The sequence below is a fragment of the Mercenaria mercenaria genome, chromosome 16 (genome assembly GCF_021730395.1).
Source record: "Mercenaria mercenaria strain notata chromosome 16, MADL_Memer_1, whole genome shotgun sequence".
Lineage (NCBI taxonomy): Eukaryota > Metazoa > Mollusca > Bivalvia > Venerida > Veneridae > Mercenaria > Mercenaria mercenaria.
Genome location: NC_069376.1, coordinates 73,526,377 through 73,553,045, shown reverse-complemented (window position 1 = coordinate 73,553,045; position 26,669 = coordinate 73,526,377). Strand labels below are relative to the sequence as shown.

Here is a 26,669-nt window from a genome sequence, read left to right as displayed (position 1 = left end):
CCATACAACAAGTGCAAAACATTTAATGATAGAAGTTTCTGTACTATTGGTCCAAACTGTGGAATGAACTGCCGTTAGAACTACGCAAAAGTAAATTACTTGATACATCAAAAAATCTTAAGACACTGTATTTCAGAGACTTTATGGCGTTGTTTTAAATTTTTGATGATTGTTTTATATAAGATAACAGTAAGCGATAGTTTTTAAATTTTTGTAAAAGTTTTTCATTTCAACATATATATTTTCAATTTGTTATATTCAATGTACTTCCTGGAACAGGCTCTATGGGTAGGGTGGTGTGTAGTATTTCCTTTTTTAAAATAATAAATGATGGCTCCATTAACCAGGGGGTTTGAACCTTTATATGCAGCCCGTCTTGGTGTACCATGTAAGGCTTTGAGAACTGGTACAGGGAATAAGGGTAAATGGCCTCAGGGGTCATGGTGCGGTCATGATAGTTTGTTTAAATAAAGTTATTATTATTATTATCATGTACAACACCACTGAATATATTATTGTATAGAAATAGGCGTTTAATCAAAGTATTCAAATTTCAGTTTCAGAGTATTCTGTTTTGAAATTGTATTGGTCGAATCGACTGGACAAACAACATGGCTAATGGTGGGCTCAATGGCGTTTTCAAAAGTGTCTGAGAAGTGGATGAGAACATGATGCCCCATTTCCATAAGTAATGAGTGTTCCCCAAACGACAAATCTGACAACTCAAACTTTACGAGCGTTTTGTGATTATTTTTACCTAAAATGTCGCTCTTACGGTACCTTTAGCTTGATATTCTTTAGAGTTTTAACCTAGAAATAGGGTTATGTAAAGACAATTCCTTTCACCAGAAAGAAATATCTGCCATAAATACACATTTTACGACCGTTTTGTGCCGTATATTATCATAAGAAAATGTTATTTCTAGGGAGCATCTTCAACTCTAGATTAAACAATGCAGAGAGCTTTGAGCTATAAATACAATTAATTACATCTTCAATAATCTTGTTTTTCTGTCTTTATTTTTCATACACATTTACCCCTATAATGACCATGTTATTTCAAGAGAGCGTTGTATTGTTGTCCGTGCAAATAAAATGGGTGGGGCGTTCGGGGGCCCTTCCACGGAAACAAACATAGACCTTTAAATAGCTGTCTTTGAAAGATGGGTTGGGCAGTGGATGCAAATACACATATGTATTTTTAGTAATATATTTAACATTACACATTAGAAAAATTAACGACAATAGTGTGTCTTAAATGGTTATTGGAACAAGAACTACCGGTATATCAATGACGCCACTGCCGTTAAATAAGTTGATTAATTAACATTAACGTACTTTCCGCTTATATGCACAGCCCGTTGCATTGTCATAATCGGTTGTTGTGCATGTGTCTGGTTATAAGGACGGATCTGCTTTCTCTTAACAGGTATATATGTAGATTTACCTTTATTAAGAGTATTATGGTGTCTTAAGTGGTTACTGGCACAGCTAAAAGTGTTACTTTACATTTTTTAAGGGCCAATAAACACGTCAGATCCGAAATGGGGTAATTATAATCGGTAATCAAAATTAATCAGCAACAGCCATTTTTGATGTTATCAGGTGTAACCAGTAATCAGATTTTTTCAAGTAATATAATTCAATCCAGTCAGTGTTAACGATGTCTGATTACACATGATTACAAATCTGAATACAACATAAGATTTAATGTACATAATTTCTTACGTGATGCACAATTGTATTTTACTTGGTATATTTCACTGACAGCAATTATTACAACAACAGAATTGTTCAATTATCACTATAGCAAGGCACACGTGCAATAGGACTGCTCAGCACATCTTTGGGCTAATTGGTGTTAAATGCTCTCGTCCTTCAAGTGTAGAAATGTTTATATAGCTGACTGTACATCCATTAATGCATACTGTAATGGCTACCTATAGAAGCCTCTCTGCATTCTGTATTTAAATATTTTAGTTCTGTTTTTAGAAAACCATTCGATTTACTGAAGTACTATTTTGTCATGCATAAATGTTTGAAAAAGTTTGGTGTTCCGGCAATTACAGTGCCCGTTAAAATGTGTCTTTTTGAATAAATCTGTAAAACTGTATACATGTATTGATATTTTATAGCTTCTTTTAGTGTAGATCAGGTGAACTTTGTCTATAAAAACTGATAAGACATTTTGCGGAGGGCAGCATATTTGACACGAAACACTTATCAGTTAACATATAAATAATGTGTTGGCACCTTAACTACCTTGGCTTACATATATAAAATGAGGGACTTAATTTCAGTTTTAAATTTAGTTTTCTGTCTGTTTTTTACCTTGGGATTGGTTGATGGTATAAATTTTCATTGTATTTATATAAGTAAGAAAAATGGATGTATAATCTTCGTACGAGATCCTTGGTCCTTGTGCATATATGCCACATCTTCTTTCTTGATACATGTAACAAGACAGCTTTCTACGGTACAGACGTAAAACGTATTCGGAGTCGTCGAATGGAAAGAATGTAGAGTGTTATCCATTTATCTGCACTAAAATATAAAGACGTCGAAACACGTGTATAAGAATTATCAGCATTCATCGTGCTTTATCCGTTTATTTGAATTAGTATGTAAATACTTCACTGGTTTGTTGCATTTGTTTTTCCAGTGCAAAGCCAGATGATTGCTGTCTGTCCGGACTACTCAGTTAGCTACCACGGCTCTTGTTACATCTTTGGGTTCGGCCAGACGATGCTTGTTCACCAGGCAGACGTAAGAATAAACTAACATTATCATAAAAAACAGAAGTAGAATTAGAACTTGCATTAACAAGGCGAATAGTTCTACGGTTGGTCCATGCATTACATATCAGAAATTTTCTGTAATTTTTGGAATTACCTTTTAACATTCGGAAGTAAGTATACATCATTTCAAAGGTCCTTTTGAATTTTAAGATGTTTTGTACTTTCTAGGCTTTAAATTCAAATCAGATAAAGAATTTCGATAAAAAGGTTTTCTTTTATTTTAAAAAGTTTACTAGGGAATTAAAGTTTTTATACTAAGTGAGATAACATGAACCTTTTACAACAACCATACAACAGATAAAGCCAGAATTGATATTTTAAAACTTGTTTGTGTCCAAAATTATTACTTTGAACATCCACAATACTTATATGAACGGTGTATAGCACGAATGAGAAATAGAGAAAAGGTGGCCAAAACAGTAGACCGTCTCCACCATAGATAGCGTTTCCGTCGTAGAAACCATAATAAAATAATTATATTCATTGCATATATTCATGGCATTTACTACGGGTGCATATTTACGTCAACAGCGGCTTAAACGCTCGAATTCTAGTTTACGGCGGTAAAATTGCACGTCGGCAAGAGGAATTGTACTTTACATTTGTGTAGCCAGAGCTAGAGATCGAACACGCACTGAGACAATGGCAGTTTTTCGAAAACGTTTTGCCACTTTACCTGTTGGAATTTATTTGCAATTGAATATAACTGGTATAATACAAGAACAAAATTAAAATACATTAATTCATGTCAGACAACTAAAATTTCCACGTTAAGCATTATATTCACATTTCCAGTGCAAGCATTTGGTTCTCTAAATAAATATGAACTACTTGCAATACAGCTTGCTGTTCTAATCTGGAAACTACCAGCAGTATGACAATAAATCTTGACTTGACGACTTTTAGACGGACGATGAATTATGTCGCTATGCTAAAATGTTCCCTCAAATGCGCCCAGAAAACAAAAATACTCAGAAAAATACTACAGACATGTAACGTGATAAAACGTACTAGCGTCCGATAGCCCTTTCAAGCTTCCGTAGAATCAACATTTATTACACGAAATTCATTATGAAAATGTTTTTGAAATGTCTAGGTCTGCAGCTCTCAAATACGGAAATATCTTACTAATACGTTTTCGAAGATGAAAAGCTGGCATGTCATGCTAAAGCCCAGGTATTTTCAAGTCGGTAGAAAATGCTGAAAATTGACTCCCCATTAGCAAATAAAAAAAAGAAGAAAAAGTCCGAGCTCATACATTTTGACGGGGTAACCTCTGCGCGTGACCCCTGACTATCGACCAATGCAAAGGTGACTTTCATTTTCTTTACTTCCGGAAATAGCTGAAGGTCGAGTGACGTCAATTTATATGTTGTCAAAAATTTACATATGCCTGGCGGGATTGATAAAAATGTGCCTAGTGTCCTAAGGATATGCCTACAAGCATGCTATCAAATCATTATTATAAACTGAACTATGATCATCTAATACAATTAACGGTGTTTTGTCAGCTACTTACACGATATATCTTTTACAGAAATTCTGTCGAGACAACCATGACGGACATGTGGTAGAAGTTAACACAAGAAATGAAAGCTCCTTCTTAAAGAACTACATGAACCGTCTGCCAAGTAAGTTATACTTTACACATTACGTCGCGGTTTCCTGAACAGTAGTGCGGTTGCAGATTGCAATCACTGTGAAAGTGGAATAAAACTGTTGTCTCCAAAACCCCTTCTTTGAAATACAAAACTATGGTACTGTTAAAATCTTGTTTGAAGCTACATACACGCCAGTAACACTATCAGATTATCATATATTAAGAGCCAGGTATTACTACGTTTCTCACCCCCACGGACTGCCAAATGCTTGCCATGGTTTGGTGATATTAGGTTTTAGTTTAATTAATATGTTTCTTTCATTATTTGTAACTACGTATTGCCCGTTTTGACAAGCGAAAGGCCGGTTACCAAAGCGGCTCATGGTCAGTCACGCTTTCACTACTGATGGGTCCGTTTATTAGATGACTGCCACGGTTCGCGAGGTGATCTACGACTTTATGTTCTAACTAGGAATTGCAAGGTAAAGTCAATATCCAAACACAGAAAAACATAGCAACTGTAAAATACTAATACTAATACGAAATGATACCAGTACATACCTACCAAAATAAAAACCAAAAAAGCAAAACATAGTAAAACGTAGCTACTCGTAATACGTACTTACACAGAGTAATACCAATCAGTACCTACCCAAATCTTATAAAACGTAGCAAGACGTAGTAAACAGAAAAAGTGGAAAGTCACAGGTCGCCCAACACGACATACATAGTACAATGTAGTACGTAGATGGTAACCAGGTTCAGCTTTGTACGTTTTTGTACGTTTTTAATATATTTACTTCGTTTAGTGAATGTATTCTACGTAAATCGAAACCCTACGTTTGTTTTGAACAGTCAATAACTGAATGTTTGAGGGGAAATCATCATTACGGGTATATAGCCGTATCTAATATGTCTTTCTACATATATTTGTTTTACTACTTTCTGCGAGTTATTTTCTGCGAAATTACTTTTGTCATTATGTATACGACTTCTCATTCATTCAGGTCAAATAATCACATATATAAATGAGGTAATAAGAAGGGCTCTTTTTCACCAGTATTGATTCCAGGACTGATTTAGTATATAGTGACTATATTCAATTTAGGAACAGAAAATTACTGGCTCGGAATGACAGACGAAAGAACTGAACATGAATGGCGTTGGTTTAATACTGACACCCAGGTGTCTGTGTTTGACTGGTCACCTGGCGATCCGGATAATGTGCCTACAGACGAGGATTGTGCTATTTTCTGGAGTGACGCTGGCTATAAGTGGGCGGATGTACCATGCAGTACTTTTAAGGCTGAACCCGTCTGTGAATTAAGGTTAGTTTTATTATGATTTCGAACATTTTTTCATGGCATTCGTTTTCTTTTGCTTTATTTGATATTTACGTACAAGACTTTAATGAATTGAAAGGTCGCGAAATTAATCCAAAAGCACAGCTTATGTTAGGAAGATGGAGTGTGTGGCAGGTTTTCGTCTTCCACCTAAGAATTATGAGGTGAAGTTGTAAGTTACCTTTGAGAAAATGTCAGTACTGTTACACAATTCTTCTATTTGCTTTTGTAATGTGTACAGCCACAGTGACAAAAGGTAAGGTCAACTATATGTCATGTAGCGTCTTTGCCAGCTTTTGATGTTGGAGGAAGACCCCAAGTTTCCCTTTGGGCATTATTTCATCACTGACGGGCACCTGGGTAGAACAATCGACCTTCCGTAAGGCAGATGGATGGCTTCCCCACTTGAAGAATTCTTTAGAACCCATGTCGTTGAGGGGCAAGTGCTTTGAAGTCAGCGACCTTAACCACTCGGCCTTCAAGGCCCCATATAACAATTGGAGGGACAAGGAATGCCTTTAGTAAGTTGACTTTAAACGAAAGCTATTGTCAAACCTTTCATAATACTTAGATAATGTTCAAAATCGGGCCACTATCAAAAAGCGATGACAGGTTGAAATTCATGAAATTTCTGCAGGCATTTTAATGTGTTTATGGCGTCAATGGTGCACTGTTGAATTATTTATTTAGCAAACAGCCTTTTTGATTTAATATCTAAAATTTGTGGAGTTAAAAGTGCCACAAGACTTTTAATTGCATGTGTAAAACACATAAAGAATTTGTCCACTTAGATGTTATGCATAATTTCATAGTGAGAAAAGCACTATTTTTAATACTGCACAGACAATTATACAGTTAAAGTAGTAAAAGAATGTTATCATAAACATAAGTATTTATTTCTACTATGTTACTTAATGTACCTTTGGCAAATCGGTTTTAGAATGATGGATTTAACAAAAAAATAGCCATAGTTTATCTTCACATAGAAAGGACAGCCACACCATGTAAATAAAAACAGTTAATAAACGAGCCTTTAAATGCACTGGCCTGCAGATCGTACGACAACAAAGAAAGACAGAAAAATTTAGGTATCAGTAAATTAAGGCTATATTTCTTAAGAAGGCTAAGAAACTTAATTACTGACGTACTGTATGTTATGGAAACACAGAAGTATTAGTTGTTTTTACTGATTTCTGCACTTTAAATTGAAAAGCGGTTGTAGCTCAAGGTAAACATATCTGTATTTAACGGTCTTAAATACATATTCCTCCGTAGTGTATTGGTAAGTCAGTGGGAAAATTGTTATGGCCGCGGCGGTCCGGGCTCGATTCCCGACTCGACCATCTTTTTTCTGGATGTGGCATTTTAAGTTTAGAAACAAAAAAAGTCATATTCTAATGTTAAAAATATGACCAAACTTCAGTTTTAAAGAAAGATAATTCTAAGCCACAATCTGGAGGTCAGTGGCTTTAAGTAAACATGGTTATTTAGTTTGTTACCGTTGGAACATAACTTATTTGAATAACCAAATACATTTTAAATCAATTTCTAGAAATTGAATAAATCTGCATTTTTGTTAATTATTCCATGGAAAAAATGGCTCTCGTTTTTATCAAATATAGAAATGTTACTAATGTTTTCGTTTGAAAATTCTTTCACTTGCTACACCGAACACCGATTTACGAAGTCTTGGTAATACCATTTAATATGAAATAAGGCAATGCCTCAATCGGGAATCGTTACAGTCCATCAGCTTACCCAGACCACATTTTTAAATTCGATAGTATATCTCATTCGGTATATATAGCATGTTACCGTAGAGAGATCGATCCCGAATTTCGTCGCAAAGCGACGGTAGGGTCGATTTCTTATATACCTATATAAATTCTGTCAAAAATACTGCTTGCATTTCACAAGGAAGTACGACAAGGCTGAAAATAAATCCCGTATTGTACCTTTCAAAGTCCCGTATTGTACCTTCCGTATTGTATGTTGCCGGACTACTTTCATTTATATGCATGAGCTGACACAGTTATATAAATAGCGCGTACAAAAACATCACTCATTTCATTTTAACAAACATTTAAGATTTCGTTCGATTAAAAATAAACAAACAAAAAGATGGAGGTATATAAAAAGGGTCATTACAACAGTAGCTCGATCTGGGATTTTGTATTCGGCTCTCGTAGATTTTGCAAGGACGGATCACACTCATGCGCCTTGTGAGATCCGATCTGGCAAAATCTACTCGAGCCGAATACAGCGTCCCAGATCGAGCTACTCTTATAATAACCATATTATATTGTCTAATCCTTTAAATACTAAAAGCTGCATGAAACCCAACTGATTCATGTTTTATTTGAATAAAAATTTCTACTTTTTATTTTTGTTTGATGCTGATAATTTTTCTTTTCAGTTTGTTGGATGAAACAGAAATAATTGGATGACTCTCCTGATAAAGAAGCGTATGCCGTATATTAAAATGTATTGTCCCAAATATTTTAAAATGGCTAAATGTTTAAATAAATGTTTGGGAAGAAAAAAAGAGAAACTCAGTTATAATGACACCTTATCGATTATTAAGACGACCTGAAGCTTATGTGTTTGACAAGATATTAGTTATATGACCCAGGGAAGTTCTTGCACCTTTTATTTCTTGAGCAATGGCATAGGTCCAGTCGCTAAGGTGTCTATGTCTTAGACTAGCTGACAAACTATGTTGAATGTCCATTGTTAAAACGTACAGCTGTTGTTTCTCATATGTTTCATATATGAAATGTTCCTCTGGCTACCTTGCCTAAATGATTAGTGTACCAATGATTTGTAAATAATTTGGATAATGTTAACAGTAATTTCACGGATCAGCCAAAACACTCGATGTGTTAAAAGTCTAACACACCACTAATAGCATTCAGCTCAAACTTCTATAGGCTTGAGGTACTATACTTGACTGGACTCTTTGCTGGATCTCATAGAGATGTAAAGACCATGTCTTCATAATTCAAGCTGCAACTTAGTATGTTTGACCTGACTTCTTGATGCTGGCGCCTGTATACAGACATACATAATATTCAGCTATCATATAGGTAAAACCACGATCCATTGGCTGTACTTCTCCAATAAAGTTAAACCTCGTCTATAAGCTAGAATTCTCCTACTGTCTCAGTAGATACTCTGTCTCGACTTTCCGATGCTCAGGCAATATATGTTATCGTCTATAGCATTTGCTATAGTAAAGGTATAACTCATGCACTAGCCATAAAACTCAAAACCTAGTTACAATATTGCAATTCTTCTTTATGATGGTAAAACGTTTTCTTTTAAATGATTTATCCGCCCTGACAGCGTTACTACAATAGCTTTCTTATTAATTATTTCTTATTATTATTCGTTAGATATGTCAGTTATTGGATGCATTATCAACTCTCTGTCATCTGCCTGCCTATTTATACCCTAGCACTCATGTGCCATTTACAAAAGGTCGCTCTAATTGGTGTTAATTATAAAAGTTTCAATTATAACAACTATCAATTTATGAATTAAAACTAAATCTTAACAGACCGACGATATATGAATTTATAATTCTGAATACGAGGGAAGGTTAATAGGTTAATGCACAGTTTCTACTATACACGGAAAAACTCCAGTCTATCATGAATATATACATGTGTAGTTTATTTCCATTTCACTCATTACTAAACCACTCGTGAATGTTTAGTTTTGAATCAATTTCAATGTAAACGAAAACCATCAGTCTATGAACAAAACTTAACATTCTCTCTTTACTGATGAAACTCAGTATAATTATGTAGTGACAAGTGACTAATGAAATAGCCAGCACAAAAGCATGTTTATGCTTTCCCTGGGGTCCTTGCAAGCTGTTGCAGTTGCTGTATTACAAGCCAATTACGGAAGCTACACAGAGTAATACGATTTCAACAGTAATACGTTTTTTTACAAAGCGCGATGTTTTTGTGTTGTAAAACGGGGTTTTCCAAGAGAAATGGACATTTGCTTATGGAAGTGTTTTAGATATAATATGCATTATATTATATATTACTGTAATAAGTAACAAACTTGTTTTAAGCTTAAATGATTTTGTAATTATTTCTTTCTACTTCAAAATGTTCAAAATACGGTAAACGAAATTTACAGCAGGATCTAATGGTTATTTATTGATTGGAAACAACAAACAGACCTTTGAGAATAAAAGTCTCACACGCCGAAGACAAATTTAGCCAATACGGAATGTGAATGGTGTTGTTTTATTACAGAAAAAGTCATGCTGTCAGTTGTCCTATAAATAAAAAAAAAACGTCACTCTCGCCTTAAATTTATAATCGTGTGTAATTTTGAAAGGCATGGTATGAATATGAAACCAAAAATAATTTGCGTCAGTGAATATCTTCAGTATTTCAATTCTCGGCATTTGTCGCAAAAGACATGGTGTGTATTTGCCTTGTTATATCTCGCCCACCAAATATACTAAAATCAAACGTGCAATCTGGCCCGATTCTTAGCCCCAATTCTAAATTCCCTTTTCCATGGACATTGTATGTTTATAGAAGTATTCGGAGGGTCATGGACTATATATTCAAAAGAAATGAGTTTCTGAAAATAATTAATTGGAGGTAGGAAGATGGCGGATGCAGGGCAGTGCATACGTGGACCATTAACTCTATAGCTTTGGAGGGGTTGCGTCGCGATTTTCCTACGCCTAGTAACCGCAGGTAACACAGGTATACACATACACATTACACTCAACAGTGTATTACTCAATCACTGGAATCGAAAACGAACACATGCATAGTTTTCTGTAATATTTCTTAGGCCTTCGACCGTGTCTGGCACAAAGGTTTAGTATTCTTAAAATTACAAGAAATTGGAAACATCAGATATATTTTAATTGGATAGAAAATTATTTATCAAACTGATGTCAAAATGATTTGTAGGAACGTCTTAATAAGATTTTAAGACCTAACAGTTGGAGTTCCTCAGGGGTCAGTATTAGGTCCTTTGTTGTTTCTCATTTATGTAAATGATATTGTGGACACTTCATTCAGTATTTCACGTCTGTTTGCTGATGATACTTCTCTGGAATGTAAATCAGCAAATACTGCACATTTAGGCATTTTAAACCGTGACATTTTAATCGTGCATCAATGGGCTCATCAGTTGCTTGTAGATTTTAATCCTAATAAAACAGTTTCAAACATAATGTCGTATAATGTTAATCTTACTTTTGATAATATACCAGTTAAATTTGTTAGTGATCACAAGCATCTTACTTTAAGTAGCGATGGAAAATGGCATAAACACATTGAAAATAGATGTATATTACTGTTTGTTTCAAAAACATTAGGCATTACGCGCAAACTGAAATCTTCATTGTGCAGGAAAGCTTTGGGTCATATTTATATCATTCCTCCGACCACTTTTAGAATATGCAGCTGTCGTATTGGATAATTGTTCTAATTTTGAGAAAGATAGTCTTGAAAAACTGCGAAACGAAGCAGCAAGAATGTAACTAGAACAACGCGATCCTTATCACTAAACAATCTCTATAAGGAAATAGGACATATCTTGGTCTGAAAGACGAATATATCAGAAATTAATATTAATGTTTAAAGTTAAACATGACATTGTTCCAGGTTATCTGACTAATATAATGATTCCTGATGTAGTTGGTGACAACCACCTTTATAATTTAAGAAATAGTGAGGATTATGATATCTTAAAACGACGTACCGAAATATTTTCTAGATCATTTAATCCATCTTCTATTTCATTGTGGAATGAATTACCTATTGGAAAAAGACAATTAGAAACCGTATCAGCTTTTAAAAAGTCGTTATCAAACCACACGGTTTAAATCACCAGAAGTACTGGAAATATATTCCTTTGGCGAACGAAAGTATTCAATTTATCATTCTCGACTAATAACGAAATGCAGCAGTTTGAATTCTAATCTTTTTATAAATCATTTAGTCACTGATTTTAGTTATTTTTGTGAACATCATACATAAGATTTTGAGCACTATCTTTTTCAGTTCCTGGTTTTATGAATGTTTCAGTCAACCAAGGACTATCACCCTTTAAACAGAGAAACTTTACTTTTTGGGACCTCTTCTTTATCATTCACTGATAAAATTAATATTTTTAGAAGTGTTCAAATATTTATCAAAGATACAAAGCGTTTTGAAAATTGAATACAACTTACACGAATCCAATACATTTGATTTTACCGTTGTTGCAAGATATACTGCCCCATTTGATTCAATGTTTCATTGCAGTTTGTCAATAATTCACAGTTAGAAATGTTTTAATTAAGAAATAATTTATAGCAAAAGAGTGTTTTAACACTATTTATGTACGATAGGCGGTTATACGTCGGGCATAATAATTTCACGTGGGCGCAGCCCGAGTGAAATTATTTGTACGACGTATTACCGCCCGAGTGTATAGATAGTGTTAATACACTCTTTTGGTATGAATTATTTCCATTCTAATATGCCCTGAATCTAAAACAGTAGATAAAATATAGTAGCGCAACAAAAACATTGACGTCACTGCACGTTAATGTGACGTCATTCTAGTGTAAGTGTTTTAACAGAAAAAAACATATTAGAATTTATTTTACATAATAGACATATCAGACTCGAACTAACATATAGCAAACGGGTGTTTTAATTTCAATAGATTTTAAATCATTGCGCATTATTATACTTTCTTTTTCATTTTATTTTTCAGGTAAAAATACAAGATTCAGACAGCGATACCTCCAGAGATGGGAATTCTCCTTTGGAATGTGGCATTGGCGAAAAGAAATTCCGTTCCCTGATGCGCAAAGTCATACACGAATCTGACAAATTGTCCTCCCAGGTATCTCTGGTTTCTTTAGAATAACTCATTTCAGAAGTCGTTGTGCAATCGTACCATTGTAAGGTATCTTTGAACAACTTGAACGAAATACTTGATTTTGAATTTATCCCGTCTCCTACCAATCGTGTCAGAAGTTAGGTATTCACCTATAGTTTGTTGATATTACTTCATTTTTACCATCGCCGGTATGTATGATTGCTGCAATTTCTACTTCTTCGATCTTAGTTGAATCATTTTCGCTCCCAAAGTTTAATACCCTTTAACTTTCCACTGATTTCTCTTTATTAATATCACTTGGTTTTTGGACAGTCCATATCGTACATTTTTTGAAAAAAAAAACATTTTCGTTTATGACTTTTTAATGGCGAAAAAGTCATATGCCTCTTGGACAAAAATCTGCACTTTATGAATCTTAGATTGGAAATAGTGCATCTTTTTGTAAACTATGCATGTCCGGCAACCCTACCGTGATTGTGCCGTTTATTGCACTTGCTTGCTTTTCCTTTGATAAATTAAAGGACCTTTTTATATGTTAACATGATGGAAGCGTTTCTTCACCAGACATGAGAATTATTTTCAAATTTTATTTAATGAGTATAATAAAGTCAGTACAATATATTCTACCAATTTTCTTGAAAATGTGACAAGGTTTTAATCAAAATAAACTGTTATTTTAAAACTTCAAAGGGCCGTGTGATGCTATACAAAATGTACCCGGAACAGGACAAATTTTGTACAACAAGTAATACAATAAACATATTTCAAGAGTTGGACACTATTTTTCAAGTGAAAGTTTGCGTCCGAAATTGTCCGAACATGACTTGTACTTGTACTTCTAATTTCCAGTTTGTTTAGTTCTGCCCATTGTCTTCTCGTTTAGGGCAAACCCATTATTTTAACTGGGGACCATACGCCGCTTTTCATGGAATTACACGCTAGTGTCGCATTGAAGGTTCCATGTGCACCGCCGTATAAACACAACTGCGGATGTCTCTAAATTGTTTTTTTTTTGTACTTTTAGCATGTGTAAATGTTGAGTTCTGCTCAACCCGGGGCTAGAGGGCATGGACGGTAGCATGCATTTTAACTACCATCCATGAACAGGCTCAATCAAACCGAGCCTGCAACATTTTCGTTTTTGTTGTGTTGAGCGACCTGTGGAGTTTCCACTTTTTCTATTTTGTTTACATCTGGAAATTAAATGTATTTCAAAATATAGTCCCCTCATTCACAAAACAACTTATTCGGCGGAGGATACTAATTCACTGAATTTGCTTGTTTACATGCAGTTCAACGGAGGTGTAGCCCATCCGTTTAGCTCAATAGGGAGAGCGCAGATCTACGGATTGCAGGGTCGCGAGTTCGATCCCCGGGCGGGGCGTATGTTCTCCGTGGCGATTTGATAAAAGACATTGTGTCTGGAAACATTTGTCCTCCACCTCTTATTCACGTGGGGAAGTTGGCAGTTATTTGCGGAGAACAGGTTTGTATTGGTACAGAATCCAGGAACACTGGTTAGGTTTATAGAAATGAAAAACGGCGTTAAACCTAAGACAAGCACATAAATCAACGGAGGTGTTGCAAGCATGCGAGTGGATATAAAGATTACATTACGTTGGCAACAGGTAATGTATTAGGCTTTGTAGCATTAAATGAATGCGGGTGCCAGCAGATTTTGCTCAATTCCAGACTAAGGATCTACGACATTCGAATAATGAGTCTGACGCAATAACTCGTACAACTGCAATAACTAACAGCAGTTAGTGCTATCTGCATGGAATGCTCTGATTTATTATCAGCTGAGTTTCTTAATTGGTCTAGTTGGGTGAACAAAAACATAACCTGTTCAAAAACACCAGATAAAAATATCTTGTCTCTCAGCCTGAGGTGATACAGTAGTAGCAGAAAGACTGAGTTCGGCTTCCTCCAAAATGCTAATTTTAAGTTTCGAACGAATGCTTCATAAATTAGAGAGTATTTGATAAGCTATCAGATAAATGTTTTACAAATGCAGACAACGTCCTAGAGCTCAAAATAATAATCCTAATTCATCTCGTGTACTACGAAAATTGTAATAACTGGGTTGTTGAATTCAGATTGACGAATAATTTTATCGTCGAAGTTTTAAAAGTATTTTTAAATATCACAGCAGCCGTAATGAATTTTGATACATCTTTCATTAATTGCAAAACTATTGTCAGAATTTGCAAACTAGTTTTGTAAGTTTGCACCTACGAGAAGTGTTATATTTTAACACTTTACAAACATACCTAAATGTTCAATTATCTGTACTGTATTGTAACAAATGTTCCATTTGATATTCGATCATATACTAAATCGTGCTAAAACGCATAAATCAGGGCGTCAGGGTCATATTGATTGTTTATTGGTCCAGTGTTTTCGTTAAGATCAATTCTAAGTAAGCTCAGAGAACTTTTTTTGTCATCATTTCAGGATTTTCCGTATACCATATACTATTTGGGCTAAGACTTGAGAATTCATTTTTCTGGAGTAAAGAAATAGTTTTTCCTTTTTTAAAGATTGGAAATAATAAAGTGTCCGTTTATATGTACGACTCGATGCATTGCGAGGAGGGAACGCAAAATACTGCAGCGGAAATAGACTATAACTACTTCTTGTACACAGATTGCACAAAACAAATTTCTGCCTTAAAACAGCACTAAAGCCAAAGTAAATACTCTTACAGCAAAAAAGATTAACGTTTAACAGTATTCGGTTTCTTAATATCATGTTACATTTTTATACGTCGTACAAACGCCCATACCAACTTTATATCCCTTCAAGAAAATAATCTCTTTAGAAATAACCAAATCCTATTTCACATTAGCCATACACTATATCTTAAGTTTTGTTTCCTACTTTTAGAAATAAAACGCTGTAAAAAGTCCGGAGATCCTTTATTTTACTGACTTATGTATTTGTATCGGTAGACGAACTTGAGGATCATAGAAACGATAAATTTAATAACCATTTAAGTGTTACATTTGCAGGTAGCATCGGAGCGCTTTCTGAATTCCGCAAATACCCATTTATTGCTGTTTAACCCAATTATATGACAAATGTTTGGTAATTTGCTTAAAGAAATGTTACATTTGAGCCAAGTTACCACTTTCTTCATGTTCATATATTGTTGTTTAAAAAGCCAAAAGAACTGGGCTCTGTAATTGTTAACCTGTTTTCGAGCGTACAACTTCAATTATTTGGAATCAAAAACATGTATTTGTAAGATAGTGAAATGAAGAAAAACAGTGCCATGCACAGATGCACAAATTCTTATGAATGCCTCTCAAAGTATTCAAATATGACTTGAACACTCCCGTATGATCGAGGGTATGCATCATTTTGGACGTATTCACCTGATTTTCATTTTATAGTAAGTGACCATTTGACATACACATTACAATTGACTCTAGTGTGTATGGTGTTAACAGGTTCTTGTCCATGTTTGTTTGTGTAAATGGCTGTCTCAAAATGAAACATGATTCTACCATTGTTTTGAGACGATGTGACACAAGTTGTGATAGGTCATACAAATTAATACCTTTAAATAACCCATTATCAAAAAAGTAGAGGTTGTTTTTGCAAATCTCTTAGAAGCAACATTTAACATACTTATTACTGTATAAATGCACCTTCGGCCTTTAGCGATACAATATACTCTAAATACTATACCACAGATCAGCTCACGCGGAAAACCCATTCTACTCGATCCTCGGAGGATGGCCAAAACGAGTATCAAGGCTCCGACTCGAAGTTTCTTCGAGTCTGCCATTTTCCGTCAAGGAATTTCGCTATCTGACTCCGAGGATTTATGCAAAGTCGCTCGAAGGAAATCCCCGAAGTGACTCGAGATGAAATCCAATTAGCATAATTCACACCTATATTGGTTTCTTTTGTTTCCGAGTCACTTGACGGAATTCCTTCGAGTGACTCGAGACCAATAATTAATTACCTATACAAATTTAAATAAGCATTCGAGTAACTTCGAGGGCAGATTTCAGATTACTCGGAGCAGGGTGATTATATTTTTATATAGTGATACGCGAAATAACACAGTATTTGAAAATTAAAATAATACTGAAGTAGTTTTTATCTTACTTTAAAATAAACCAAATTTTTCTGTTTACTTATGATATTTTCTTTTCTTTTTGAGTGGATACGGCAGTAGAATTTTTTATTCTATTTATAATTCCTTTCAAATGAATAAAAGTAAGACCATTTTCATGATGAAAATTAATCATTTCTCCTATAATTTTTATTAACTAATAACGGTCACTTTTCTTTCACGGCCATAATCTTTACGTTTATCTAGTATTATATAGTTTCTAATTTAGTCCATTTTACATCATTTTATTTCTAAATTTAATTTGCACAGTCAGAAACTGTTGCAATATAATATTTAACAAATCACTATTCTTTAACTGCAGTTATTTTAAATTCTGTTTAGTTTTATATAATTCTTAATACTTAACAATTTTCTTTTCTAGCGGGCGTAATTTTAAAGTTTATCTAGTTACAAAGTATTCATAATTTAGTGCATTCTTTATGACTTTATTTCTAAATTAAATTCGCAGTCAGAAATTACTTCTATATCAAAATTTAACAAAGCAGTTTCCTTTAACGGCGCTCATTTGGAAATTTGTTTAATTATACATTTTGTATATGATTAATAATTTATTCCGTTCTACATAAATTTACTTGTAACTCTTATTCGGATGTATTTCAGTATCATACTAAAAAATTCACTTTTAGCGGATGTTATTTTAAATTATTTTAAATTTAGTGCATAAATCATTACACGAATTTCTTTCCTAAATTTAATTCGCAAAGTCAGAAATTATCTTAATATCAAAATTTAACAAATCACTTTCCTTTAACGGCGGTGATTTCAAAGTTTGTTTAATTTCGTATGATTAATAATTTAGTTTATTATTATATATAAATATACTTCTTAATCTAATTCGCATGGTCAAAATTCACAACAGTTTCATACATTCAATTAAAAGAACAAGCTAAATATATAAAAACAATCTGTCCAAGTAAGGAAATGCTGCCTCGAAGTTTCGTCAGATCATCTCGCGGCACTCGAAATGACCGATATATTGTTTATTACAGACTCGGAGTCGCGCGGAGTGGCCATAAAATACCGGAAATCATTATAGTGTTACCTGTATAATTTCGACTTGGAGTTCCGTCAAGTAATTTCTCGGAGTGACTCGACGAAATTCCGCTAAAGTAATAAAACTATAACAGTCGGTACTCCGAGTCAGAATCAGGCAGCACTCGCAGAAATTCCTCGCTATGCAAGATTTGTTCTTTTTTCCGCGTGAGCTGATCTGTACATACCCGTAAACTCCAAACCCTAATGATTTATATATCTACATGTGAAGTAATGAACTCGTTTAATCGTTCTGTTTACAACTTTCCCTATTTAAGTTTGGTACTTCCTGTCTAACATGGAAAAGGAAATAGAATACAGTGATAACCCGAGCATCAGTAACCCGACCACAGTTGTTAAAATGCCAGATTACAGCCATGTTGCACTGTACCGTTGATGTATTAATACCAAATAAAATTAAAATTACAGTCACAGTGTTGGAATGTTATATTGTGATATATACCTGGTAGAAGTGGTATGTCGATATGATTTGTTTTGTTGCATCGCTTGCACGAATTCATGTATAATGTTTGCAATTACGTACTAAGCAACAACGTCATTGTAAAGTATATCTTCCTTCAAATTTTACTGGTATTCTAATAAAATAAAGAATGTTCTGCCACTTCAGACATAATATACACAGACTTAGAAGTGAAAAGAGTGTTATGTAAGTTCTCAGAAAGAATGAGTTTACATCACCCTTAAGTGTAAACTTTGTTTTTGCTCATCTGTTGAAAATTCGAATCTCGGCATTGCCTTAAAGCAAGACTCAAACTCAAGTAGTATCTACTACTACAAAAGATTAATGTTTACCATTATTCGGCTTCTCACTATCATGTACCTTTACATACGTTGTACTTTATACAACCGTCCATGCCATTAGTATGCCCCAACGAAGGAAAAAGCCTCTACAGAAATAGTTTTCTAAATCCGATTTCGCATATTCTTATACGGCGTTATACGTCGTTTGCTATTTTGCGCCGAGTTCAGCTGATAACTCTCGCAGCTTTCCAGAACTCGCTTTCCTTAAAAAGTCGCGAGAGATTGAGACTGACATCTGTATTTGTGACAGTAGATGAACTTTGTATATCATAGAAACGATATACTTATCAAGCATAAGTGTTGCCGCTGTAGGACGTTTGCGTATGGAACGCCGCAGCTGTCTTATGCCGGGACATTTCATGTTATCATGTCAAAGTGTGGTCTTAACTTGTCAAAACAGTGTCTTATTATGTTAAAAAACTATGTTATCATGTCAAAGTATTGTGTTAACTTGTCGAAACAGTGTCTTATTATGTCAAAAGGCTATGTTAATATGTCAAAGTGTGGTGTTAACTTGTCGAAACAGTGTCTTATTATGTCAAAAGCTATGTTATTATGTCAAAGTGTGGTGTTAACTTGTCCAAATAGTGTCTTATTATGTCAAACAGCTATGTTAATATGTCAAAGTACAGTGCGATCTTGTCTATAGAGCGTATTATTATGTTAAAAAAGCTAGACAAGATTAAATGATACTTTAAGAAGAAAACATAGCTTTGTGACATAATACGACACTGTTTTGACAAGTTAACACCACATTTTGACATAATAACATGACTAATAACATAATACGATACTATTTGGACAAGTTAACATCACTCTTCGACATGATAACATAGCATATTAACATAATAAGACACAGTTTTGACAAGTTAACACAACGCTATGACAAGATAACATAGCTTTTTAACATAATAGCACGCTGACTAGACAAGATTACATAGTATTTTGACATAATAACATAGCATTTAACATAATAAGACACTGTTTTGACAAGTTAACACAACACAAGATAACATACCTAGTTAACATGATAAGACACTATCTGGACAAGTTAACATCACACTTTGACATAATAATAATAATTAACATAATAAAACACTGTTATGACAAGTTAACACCACACTTGGACAAGATAACATAGCTTTTTAACATAATAGCACGCTCGGTAGACAAGATCACACGGTACTTTGACATGATATCATAACGTTTTAACATAATAACACGCTCTGTAGGCAAGATCACATGGTACTTTGACATAATAACATAGCACTTAACATAATAAGACACCATTTCGACAAGTTAACACCACATTTTGACATGATAACATCGCACTTTGACATGATAACATAACATTTTAACATAATAAGACACTGTTTTGACAAGTTAACACAACACTTTGACAAGAAAGCATAGCTTTTTTACATAATAGCACGCTCAGTGAACAAAATCACACGATACTTTAACAAGATATCATAGCTTTTTAACATAGTAACACACTCTGCAAACAAGATCATACTTTGACATGATAACATAGCTTTTCAACATAATAAGACACTGTTTCGACAAGTTAACACCGCACTTCGACATAATAACATGGCTTTTTGACATAATAAGACACTGTTTCGACAAGTTAACACTGCACTTCGACATAATAACATAGCTTTTTGACATAATAAGACACTGTTTCGACAAGTTAACACCGCACTTCGACATCATAAGAAACAAAATGGCTGTTGTAGGGAGGTTGCACCATATACTTGTTTTAATGATGATACGCAGAAAAAACAACATTCAATGAATTACGTATATTACGTATGAAGTAAAATAAATATAGAATAAAAAGGTTATTTAAGGTCTAACATTGTTCTGTATAATATATATTTGCACTCATACCAAGCTGGGAAAAACTAGAAAAAGCAGGAATACAATATTCAGTGAAACATTTTTAATTTAAACTATTATTATAGTAAGATAAAATAGATATAGAATATAAAGGTTATAATATTAACATTGTACTGTACAATACGAGATATATTTGGACTTGTACCCAGCTGAGAAAACCATATTGAACAAGTTAACACCACACTTTGATATAATAACATAGCTGTTTGACATAATAAGACACTGTTCCGACAAGTTAACACCACACTTTGACATAATAACATAGCTTTTTGACATAATAAGACACTGCTTCGACAAGTTAACACCACACTTTGACATAATAACATAGCTAGTTAACATAATAAGACACTGTTTCGACAAGTTAACACCACACTTTGACATAATAACATAGCTTTTTGACATAATAAGACACTGTTTCGACAAGTTAACACCACACTTTGACATAATAACATAGCCTTTTGACATAATAAGACACTGTTTCGACAAGTTAACACCACACTTTGATATAATAACATAGCTGTTTGACATAATAAGACACTGTTTCGACAAGTTAACACCACACTTTGACATAATAACATAGCCTTTTGACATAATAAGACACTGTTTCGACAAGTTAACAAACACTTTGACATAATAACATAGCTTTTAAACATAATAGCACGCTCAGTAGACAAGATAACACGACACTATAACAAGATAACATAGCGTTTTAACATAATAAGACACCGTTTAGACAAGTTAAGACCACATATTGACAAGATAACATAGCAATTTAACATAATAGCAAGCTCAGTAGACAAAATCACACGACACTTTAACAAGATAACAGCGTTTTAACATAATAAGACACAGTTTTGACAAGGTATTACCACATCTTGACATAATAACATAGCTTTTAAACATAATAAGACACCGTTTTGACAAGTTAACATCACGCTATGACATGATAACATCAAATGTCCCTACATAAGACAGCTGCGGCGTTCCATATTTGCGAGCGCCAATTCCAGTTGTATTGCCTTTAAGCTCAATTTTATGACGAATACTTGGTATTTGACTTAAAGTAATGTTACATCCGAGCTCAGTTACCTCTTTCTTTATACTCCTTTATAAATATTTAATTTTCAAATGCCGAAGTACTAGACTCTCTCATTTTGACACCTACTTTCGCGCGTAGAACTCCAAATAAAGTAAGGACGTATTCTCACACTGCAAAATTCCCTAAACTTAAAAATGAAATATATAACGGGAGTGTTATGTTAGTTCTCAGAAAGAATAATTTTACCTTACTCTTAATTACGGCTATGGAATACACACTTATTATTAATAATTAACTGATGCGGTGGTGCAAAGGTATACAAAGAACTACCAAAGGTCTCCAAAACCCTTATAAAATCTTCTTTGTTGCTCTTTTTCGCGATATAGTCTGCAAACGGCACAAGTAAGCAAAATGAAACAAAATATGCACTTGTGAACTTTTTATGTCTTTAGGAAACTCTTTAATCACGCGAAGTGCATGAAATGCTATCATTTGTACTTTGTTCGATATGATATATCAAACTTCCTTAACTGCTCGTGGAAAAGTTGTCATGGAAACCAAATCAGAAAAGAATGTCATTTGCGCATAACAGAATTATTTGATAATTAGTTGAATCTCTCAAAAAACATGTAATCAACATCAATTATCTGAAAATATGACAAACTAATGCCTAATCCATTAAGTTCAGAAATAACTGACTGTTCGAGATGAAATCTGCCATATTGTATTGAAACAGACGAGTGTTTTAGGTAATTGGCCAGAATATGGTACAGCTCATAAACGAATATTAATGCATATCTATTAAAAGTTGGGTTTTCTTTGAAACTGTTAGAAAATACAAACTTGTTGCCGAGAGGTAAGGCCACTGACTTCGAATCACGGCCCTCACCGATGTTGAGTCGAAACATCGCTGGGGTCTAGAATTCTTAATGGAAGCTGGATTGCGGAAGGTCGGTGCTTCTATCCAGATACTTTGGTCTAAAGCTTGAATAGTTGCCATATGACCGTCATTGTGTCAATGTGACACTGAACCCAAGAAAAAAGGTTTGGTTTCAAGGCTTGAACTATTGTTTAATCCATCTTTTCTGTAACAAGAATTTTCTTCGATCGCTCTTTGAATATCATACACATCCATTCATTACGTCCTGGGGTTGGAGAATCGATTTATCGCTCGCGCCGAATAATTCAGTGACGGTTTTAAAATTAATGTCTTTAAAAAACATTGTACTAGCTTCTACCATGGAATGGAATGTGTGTTTATGCTGGGTACGTTAAAGAACCAGTGGTCTATTCGAAGAATAGAATACATTTTTTTCTATATTTTGCTGTCACGCACCAAAACGCATAACCGTCAGAAGAAATTATTCAAAGGTATTTTTATCTTAACTCTAGTGGCCCCTAAAACAATTGAGCTAAAGACCTGATTATAATGATACAGACCAAGTCTGATGAAGATCTACCAAGCGGTTCATGAGAAGAAGTACTTTAAAGGTATTTCTATTTTAAGCTCTAATAACCCCTAAAAGGGGCCAGCTGCCCCCAATTGAACAAACATAGTAACGGACCTTATAATGACGCTCCAGACAATGTTTGATGAAGACCCATCAAGCTATTATTCGAAGAAGAAGTTATTTAAAGGCATTTCTATTTTTAACTCTAACAACCCCTATAAGGGGCCCAGTGTCTCCAGTTGAACACATTTGTTAAAGGACCCTATAATCATGCCCCCTCCCACATTGATCAAACTTTGAAGAAGACCTTATAATAACACTACAGACCAAGTCTGATGAAAATCCATTGAGCGGTTCATGAGAAGTGGTCGTTAAAAGGTGTTTTTATCTTTAGCCCTAGCGGCCACTAAAAAGGTCCAACTGCCCCCATTTGAATAAATTTGAGAGAGGGCTTTGGGATTATGGAGTCCATTCAACATATGTGTAATAGAGTTCCGCTTAATCCGGTGCTAGGGGGCGTGAGAGGTGTTGCACATTTATAACCTCTCACGAACAGACTCAATCAAACCGAGTCTGCTATTATTCTTCTTGGTTGTATTATTTGCTTCCAAAGGACCGTTTTACAGATTTTATTATCTATAATGATCCTACAGCTCAATTTTGATGACGATCCATCCAGCTGTTCATGAGATGTGGTTTAAATGTATTTCTGTCCTTTCAGCTTGTCCCTTGACCTGCTTGGATCCGGCTTGCAAACACCTTTTGCTATACATAATGCACACAATCATAGTCTAATCCAAACACCTCAATCAGCTTGGAGCACAACACTTGATAGGCATGGACCAAACACCACGTCATATCCATGGACTCTTGTTTGCATCATGTGAGGGATGCACTGGCGTAAAGTGATCTAACACTCCCGTTGAGCTACCTACGTTTTATAAAGAGCACAAGCAACTTAGTACATGTATACAGAAGAAGCTAAAAAGTGTTTTACCCCACAAGCATATCAAGGCTAGTATTATAAGTATTTTATCGACAGGTAGCATCACTAAGATTCGTCGATAGTCCACTGACGGTTCAATCGAAGTGATTTTCACATCCACAGTGATTTAACTGATGAGGGTTTCATAGACTACCAATATATACCAATACATACAGTTGCATTTTGGGGGCCTCCGTGGCCGACTGGTTAAGGTCGCTTACTTGATTAACTTTTCCCTCACTGCTGTGGGTCTTGCGTTGAATTCTTCATTTGAGGAAGCCATCCAGCTGGCTTACGGAAGGTCTCTGGTTCTACCAAGGTGCCTGCCTGTGATAAATAATGCATAGAGGGACAGTCGCCATATGTTCTATAATTGTGTCGGTACGACGTTAAACGCAACAAAAAAGATGCCTTTCATATAAACTGTTAATATTTTAAACTATTTGTACACTTCATCAGAGTTTTGCTGATGTCCGGGTCTATTATAAAATATGCTACAGTTCGGAGCTTTCATTCGTTTAAAAACCCCGATTTATGAATTGTTATTAAGTGATCCGCATTTAGGAGAAACACATAACCATGATTCATTAAAAATATGTGATATAACAAGATATTAATAATAAATTATAATAAATAATAAAGAATTAAATGTATTAAATAAGTACAAATAATTATTAACCATGTTCCTCTCCAAATGTATTTCTCTTTTAGAAAGAACAAAAGATATGTATGAAGTGTTGTTGCTTTTTAAATATGGGTAGTAACAGGAATGCAATAATGTCGTTGCATTCTGGGTTTTGTTGAAATTGTGATGTTACTAACGACATCAGTTTATAAGCGTGCGAGAATTTTCGTAAATGTTACGTTACTGTTATGAAACACATTGTCAAAGTATCTATTGTTTAAATATTGAAAAATCTTTCAGCCTCATGAATGGTGGGATGATGGCTTTGATATAAAACCAACTTATTATTAGGCATTCCATTCTATTTACGCTTGTATTGCCTTTTGTTCAAACTTGTACGGCTTTTCGCAAATTTAAACTATCTGAATGTCCACGTTATTGTTCGTCGGAAAGTTCTATATATGGAAGTCTCACTGATTATTCGCTCTCCTAAAGAATCGTTCATTCTCCAAATATGGAGACTTTGAACAGTTTTAGTCACATGATAACTTGACATTTTCCCAAATTGATGATAAAAACTTTCCAAGAGAAACACATCATGGTGTCGGAGTGGTTTATATCTCTGTAAATTAATGGGCATTTGCAACTTGTATAGAATGGTAAGTAGGCAAGCTTACTCGAAAATGTAAAAAGCTGCAAAGGCACTATATAACCTATATTTGTATCGGTGTGATATTAAAGCCAACTTGATGTTCACAGTGTTATATAGTTTAATTTAATTTTAAGGGTCCTCACGGAAAATCAGAACTTACATACTTTGTTGTTGTTTTATTCTGTTTACCGAGGAGTATTGGAGAACACGCACGGTGCAAACGTCACATAGTTTGAATGAAGAGATCTCAAAAGATTATTGTATGCAGTGTTTAATTACTTTATTGTACATTTTACCGATGAAAAAAAATTACCTGAATTATGTCGTTAAATCACCTGACACTTAACAAAATATTGGCCTAGCAATAAGGAAAACTGGAGATGACACCAATAATTCATAGCTTCACATTCGCATTGAAAGTGCCAAAATTCAGTTAAGTAATAACCTGTCCTCAGTGTTCTGTGTACTAATATGCTAAAGTCGAGAAAGAATATTGCTGATATAAAACTAACTAATCATACTTTTATACAGTTCACATCAAGTGCTTTCCGTTCTTTTTGTAAATACCAGCATTTATAAACGTACGGAGATTGTCAATAAGTGGTCATATTATACACATATATATATATACAAAAATGTCATGTATATACCTTTAATACAGTGCTATAGTTAACCAAATAAGCTATATGTCGTTGACTGCGTTTGTTATAAACAAATCCTGTCGATCTTACTATATTGTAACCTGGGCTGTGCGAGAAATTATATTGAAACTCTTCTGTGCGAGAAATGAATTTACCATTATACATAAATTAAACGAAATGGCTACAGTTAAAATCAATTAGTGCTGATGCATTTTGATCTACATAATGATTGTATTTTCCCGGTAAATCCGGTAGCTGTGGAGTGACAAATTATTCAAAACTATTTAGAAATTTCAATAAAGTGATCGAGACAAAACATCATTCATTTACTGCAGCTGCAAAACTGAGGCGGTCCTTCTATTTGTTAACTGACGTGTTCCATCACTTCTACTCAGCTGGATCCAAAACAAACATATTGTCTGTCACTGCGGTATGCAATGAATCCTTAATGTTTACGCGTAATAAAATCTGATTTGTTCGTGTATTGCCATTATCTTCTACACATATACCACAAGCAGGATTGGAATCTGCTGTGCTCACAAAGAGACTACGTAATGTGTACACTACGGTAGAACGGTTCTTCTGACGCACTGACTAAAGTAGTGACGTCATTCTCTATTTACAGAATGTAAAGAAACATATCAAAAAGGTTAACTGCTAAAGGTTTTTCAATCCATTCCAATTACATACATTTTTGGACTACGTTAAAAATTTCATTCATTCTTTAACATGATGTTTTACCATTAAATA

General features: G+C 34.4%; 1 protein-coding gene across 1 annotated transcript; it reads left to right on the top strand.

The window, feature by feature from the left end:
- Positions 1–2,219: 2,219 nt before the first annotated feature.
- LOC123541073 (perlucin-like protein) lies at positions 2,220–8,286 on the top strand. The gene is made up of 5 exons (XM_045326440.2): positions 2,220–2,348; positions 2,663–2,766; positions 4,336–4,429; positions 5,507–5,726; positions 8,158–8,286. Exons 1-5 carry the CDS (start codon positions 2,282–2,284, stop codon positions 8,186–8,188), a joined length of 516 nt encoding a protein of 171 aa, XP_045182375.2. The 5' UTR covers positions 2,220–2,281; the 3' UTR covers positions 8,189–8,286.
- Positions 8,287–26,669: the final 18,383 nt, after the last annotated feature.